The sequence below is a fragment of the Triticum dicoccoides genome, chromosome 4A (genome assembly GCF_002162155.2).
Source record: "Triticum dicoccoides isolate Atlit2015 ecotype Zavitan chromosome 4A, WEW_v2.0, whole genome shotgun sequence".
NCBI lineage: Eukaryota > Viridiplantae > Streptophyta > Magnoliopsida > Poales > Poaceae > Triticum > Triticum dicoccoides.
Window position 1 is genome coordinate 492,767,999 of NC_041386.1, and position 5,769 is coordinate 492,773,767.

At 46.6% G+C, this 5,769-nt stretch overlaps 1 protein-coding gene across 1 annotated transcript in view; it reads left to right on the top strand.

Moving 5' to 3' along the window:
• Positions 1 to 4,407: 4,407 nt before the first annotated feature.
• Positions 4,408 to 5,769, top strand: part of LOC119286357 (pyruvate kinase 1, cytosolic-like) — a 7,586-nt gene continuing 6,224 nt past the window's right edge. The window contains exons 1-3 of the mRNA XM_037565736.1: positions 4,408 to 4,647; positions 5,108 to 5,204; positions 5,327 to 5,424. Coding sequence (XP_037421633.1) covers positions 4,576 to 4,647; positions 5,108 to 5,204; positions 5,327 to 5,424 — 267 coding nt within the window. The 5' untranslated portion in view covers positions 4,408 to 4,575. The remainder of the gene's footprint in view (positions 4,648 to 5,107; positions 5,205 to 5,326; positions 5,425 to 5,769) is intronic.

The following is a 5,769-nucleotide window of genomic DNA, read 5'->3' on the forward strand; positions in this document are numbered from 1 at the left end:
TGTTCGGATCATTGCCCCCTGTTGATACACTTGGAGGGTTTGCAGGACCAGCAGCATCGACCCTCCTCCTTGCGTTATGAAATTATGCGGGAACGTGATTCTGGCCTGCCTCAAGTGATTGCGGATGCATGGAACAAACACAAAACTACAGGCAGCATGGGGTCGGTGGCCAAGTCCCTCCGGGAGGTTTTAAAGGATATGAAAGAATGGAGTAAAAACCAGTTTGGCAATGTGTTGAAGGATATTGAGAGGCTCCGCACACAACTGACAGACCTTCAGATGGCTGGAGCAGACCGTACTACAGTCCAGGATAAAATGAACCAGCTCGATGAGCTCCTATACAGAGAGGAGATGATATGGCTACAACGGTCGCGGATCACCTGGCTGAAGGAAGGTGAGCGCAACACCAAATATTTGCATCGGAGAGCGGTTTGGCGGGCCCGTAGGAACCTGATACAACACCTACGGATGCAGGATGGAACGTGGTGCAGTGTTCCATCAGATATGGAGAGGATGGCTCACTCCTATTTTAAAGAGATCTTCACAAAAGATCCAACCCTATCCCCGGACGAGGTGTTGGATTGCATTGCTCCAAAAGTTACAGAGGAGATGAACATTATGTTATGCAGGCCTTATTCCGAAGAGGAGATCTCTAATGCTTTATTTCAGATCGGGCCCCTCAAAGCTCCGGGTCGCGATGGACTACCTGCTAGGTTTTTCCAACGGAATTGGGCTCTACTCAAAACTGAAATTGTTGCTGCGGTTCATGAGTTTTTTGCGTCTGGAGTTATGCCGGATGATGTTAACGATACGGCTATTGTGCTAATTCCTAAGGTTCCTCATCCCAAGGACCTGAAAGATTTTAGGCCAATAAGCTTGTGCAATGTTATATACAAGATCATCTCAAAATGCATGGTCAACAGATTACGGCCTATTCTTAATGATCTCATCTCTGAAAATCAGAGCACCTTCATCCCGGGGAGGCTGATTTCTGATAACTCTATTATTGCGTTTGAATGTATTCATCATATCCAGTCAATAAGGAACAGTGCAGAGGATCTTTGTGCTTACAAACTTGATCTCTCCAAGGCCTATGACAGGGTGGATTGGGTGTTCTTGGAAAAAGCCTTGGCCAAGTGGGGCTTCTCACCTGAATGGATTGCTCGAGTTATGGCATGTGTTTCGTCGGTGAAATACTCGGTAAAATTTAACGGGAAGCTGTTGGAATCCTTCTCTCCGTCGACGGGCCTCCGTCAAGGTGATCCTTTATCTCCTTTTCTCTTCTTATTTGTCGCTGATGCTCTCTCTGCATTGGTGGAAAAGGCTGCAAGGGAGAATGGTCTTAGTGGAGTCAAGATCGGTAGGGGTGCTCCGGTGATTACGCACCTATTATTTGCGGATGATTCCCTCCTATTTTTCCATGCTACAAATCAGCAGACATTGTTAGTGAAAGGGGTGTTGAACACATTTGCGACGGCGACTGGACAACTCATAAACCCGTCGAAGTGTTCCATTCTTTTCTCAAGCCAGTGTCGTTCGGATATTATTCAGGAGGTTAAACACATGCTGGATATCACCCTAGAAGCGTTCGAACCCAAGTACTTGGGCTTGCCGGTTCCGGAGGGGAGGATGCATAAAGGGAAATTTGAGACTCTCCAAGAGCGTTTGAGGAAAGTGCTTGTGGATTGGAGTGAACAGTACATGTCGTCGGGGAACAAGGAGATTCTTATTAAGTCAGTGGCACATGCCATACCAGCATATGTAATGAGTGTCTTCAAACTCCCGGCTTCTATTTGTGATGATCTTACAAGGATGATACGTCAGTATTGGTGGGGGTAGAGAACGGCAAGAAGAAGATGGCATGGATGAGCTGGGATAGGCTGTGTCTGCCTAAACCCATGGGGGGCATGGGGTTTAGGGATATGAGGGCGTTTAACCAAGCGCTACTAGCTAAGCAAGCCTGGAGGCTCCTGGATAGACCAGATAGCCTATGTGCGCGGTTGATGAAGGCAAAATACTATCCTTCTGGTCAGTTTTTGGATATGGTGTTCCCGGGCTCTGGTTCTGAGGTATGGAAAGGTATTCTACATGGCCTTGCGTTGGTCAAGAAAGGCGTCATCTGGCGGGTCGGTAAAGGCATGATGATCCGCACCTGGCGCGACCCTTGGCTGCCCCGGCCGTTTTCCTTCCGTCCGATAACTCCTAAGGGAAACTGTCATTTTAACAGAGTCTCTGACTTTTTGGATGATAATGGTGCATGGAATCAGACTCGGCTGAGGGAGTTCTTTTGGCAAATGGATGTTGATCACATCCTGAGAATGAGAACTTCGCCTCGCCAACGTGAGGACTTTTTGGCCTGGTTCCCGGAAAAGAGTGGGGGGTTTACGGTGAGGAGTGCATACAAGCTGGCTACATATGATCACAATGTTATTACAGCAAATGGTGCCTCGAGTACTGCCCCAGATGGGAACCGGTCAGGATGGAACTACATCTGGAAGTCTAGGGTTCCTCAGAAAATGAAGATCAACACATGGAGATGTGTGACGGGGACTTTGGCAACGCAGAGTTGCAAGGCATACAGACATCTGACGACACGATCAACCTGTCAGATTTGTGGGGTGGAGGAGGAGGACTCATTTCATGCCTTGGTGACTTGCTCACATGCACGTTTGCTCTGGATTAACATGCCTACCGCTGGCCACTCCCGGAGGATGATTTCTTAATCCATGATGGGAGAGAATGGTTAACTACTTTACTGGCGAAGTGCTCGACCGATGTCCAGGACATGCTACTTATGTTTATTTGGCGGATTTGGCAGCTACGTAACGACCTGATCCATGGGAAGGAGATCCCTCCTATTCCAGCCCCTGTCAAATTCCTTGACAACAGTTACTACAAGTCCATTAAGCTGGCTGCATGCTACACTACGGAGGAGATCATTAAAGGAAAAATGTCAACCGGGAGATGCCGATACCAGACCAAAAGGGCAGGGTCATATCATCTCCATGGCCGGTGCCTCAGCCAGGTAGGGTGGCTCTATCAGTTGATGGCTCGTTCCTGAAGGAGGATGGATCTACTGCTGTTGGTATGGTGCTTAGAAATGACAAAGGAGATGTCCTAATGGCTGCCTTCCGTTTCATCTTCTATTGCAATGACCCGCTGGAAGCAGAACTACATGCGATCATGCAAGGTTTGGCCTTAGCACTACAACACTCTGACTTGCCGGTGGTGGTTCAGACGGACTCGTCTGAAGTTTTGTCTAGCTTGACAAATGATGCACTTATTCATTCGGCGTATGGACAGGTCGTCATGGAGATCAAAGCACTTCTTGGTACTAGGGAGTTTTTTCCTCAAAAGATTACTAGACTTCAAAATAGAGTTGCCGATCGGTTGGCTAAGTATAGCCGCACCGAGCGTGCCACGGCTGTCTGGCTGCGCTCGGTTCCACCTTGTATTGAGGACTTGTGGCCTCTCGACTGTAACTCTATAACTCTTTAATAAACTCCCTTTACCCTCACAAAAAAATGAGGTTAGCTATGATACTATACACTACGGATGTACTCCCTCCATTCCTAAATATTTGTCTTTTTAGACATTTCAAATGACTACTACATACGGATGTATGTAGACATATTTTAGAGTGTAAATTCACTCATTTTGCTTCGTATGTACTCACTTGTTGAAATGCCTAGAAAGACAAGTATCTAGGAACGGAGGGAGTAGTATCATATACTCCCTCCATTCCACAATGTAGTGCTTCCTCTATCTCCGTGCTTCAACTTTGACCGTAAATTTAACTACCAAGACCGATTGCGGCGGGAGCAAAAATTATATTAGTGGATTCGTATTCGAAAGAAGTTTTCAATTATATAATTTTTTCTCCCGCCGCAGTTGGTCTTGTTGGTTAAATTTATGATCAAAGTTAGACCTCGAGAAGCGTGAGCGCACTATATTTTGGAATGGAGGGAGTACTAGTATCGCCGTTACCACCAGCCTAAGGGCATGTACAATGGTTGATAAGACAGTCTTATCTTAAGTCTTGCATGTAAATTAGAGATGATAAAAAAATATGTCTACAATGAGTTATATCTTAGCCTTATCTTCAATAACTAGCAATTCCTTAAAACATGGTGAGACAAATTGTGCTAAGAGATCATCTCTTGTCTTATCTTAAATAAGGGAAGACAAACCTTTTCTTATGAGTTCTCTCTCCTCCACCTCATCATTTATCCTATGTAGCACTCCTAAGATAGCACCATTGTATATGCCCTAAGGCCCTTCCGCGAGGGCCCACCCTTGTCATCAACGCCACATTTTGTCGCTTCAAACCGTCAACAGTTGTTTCATTAAACAAAACGAGATCGAAATGCCACGTCTGCAGTTCTTTTTTCCTTTCTTTCTCCCCACGCCTCGCTCTCGATCTCCTCTCCTCCCCTCCCCTCGCGGCCCCGCCTCGTCTTCCTCTCGCTTTGCCCGCTCGGAGCTAGACTCGATCGCATCGCGTCACATCCGAGGGAGGCAAAACCCTAGGCAGATCCCTCCCAAGCCTACCGCGACCTTCCGCCCCCGGAGGAGATGCAGGGCGGCAACCACATGCTCCTCGAGGAGCCCGTCCGCCTCGCCTCCGTCCTCGCCCCCGCCAAGCCTGTAAGCGCCTCTCACCTCCACCATTTCTCCCCTCCTCCCTCTACCGATCTCGAACTCTGCGTATCCGTGGTGCTTGTGGGTGGATTCGGGCTTCTTCCTCTGGATGTGGTTCACCATGTACAGTATGTGTGTGTGTGTTTGGTTGTCTCGATCCGATTTGGTGTGCAGAGAGGCCGGGGCGAGCGGGCGTGGCGGAAATACCGGTGATCCGTTTCGTCAGAATGTGAATGACCCGTGTCTCCAACGGGAGCGATCGTGCGGGATTGGGGATTTGTTTTGTTTTTTTACTGTTGCGTGCGACCAAAATGTGCCGTTATGATTTTGTGAAGGTCGTCTGATTTTCTAATTGCAAATCGAATCCTCTATTGGCAAGTGGGAGGCAACGAAATGGAGACAGTTTTGGTTTCATTTTCAGGACGCTGGATGGCGACCCTTATACATTGCCTGTGCTCTTTTGCAGAAAGTTTTCCCATCCCTCACTAAGATTGTTGGGACGCTTGGGCCCAACTCGCACTCAGTCGAAGTGATTGAAGAATGCCTCACTGCTGGGATGTCAGGTTTAACGACAGTTTTCTTTTAAACAGCTGGATTTATTGCAATGGGCCAGTCATGATTTTTCTGCTTTTGTTCTGATGATAATAATTATCATCATGATCTGTGTTTGTTTTCATTTTTGCAGTTGCGCGGTTTGATTTCTCTTGGAAGGATGCTACTTATCATCAGGAGACCCTCGACAATCTGAGGAAAGCGGCACAGAATGTGAAGAAGTTATGTCCTGTAAGTTGATTTAATGAATTATCTGTAAATGTTGATATGTATCTTTTGATACGCAAGTTATTCTTGGAGATTGAGAACTGGGAAATAAAAACTGTCGCAACCTTCAGTTATTTGCTTCCTCATAAAGGAAAAAAGAAAAGAAAATATCCTTTGTGATCAGTTGATCACCTGCGTTACTGTATGATAGTAGAGCAACTGAGCAAGTATTCTAAAATAGGTATACTAGGTCCTATACCATACCATTATACTCATATATAAGGTACGCTCACAGGTTTACTACGTGCGTTAGGGTGATAAAATTTGTTAGTGCACACAAGGGAGAAATAGGCAGTGCAGCAGTGCTGT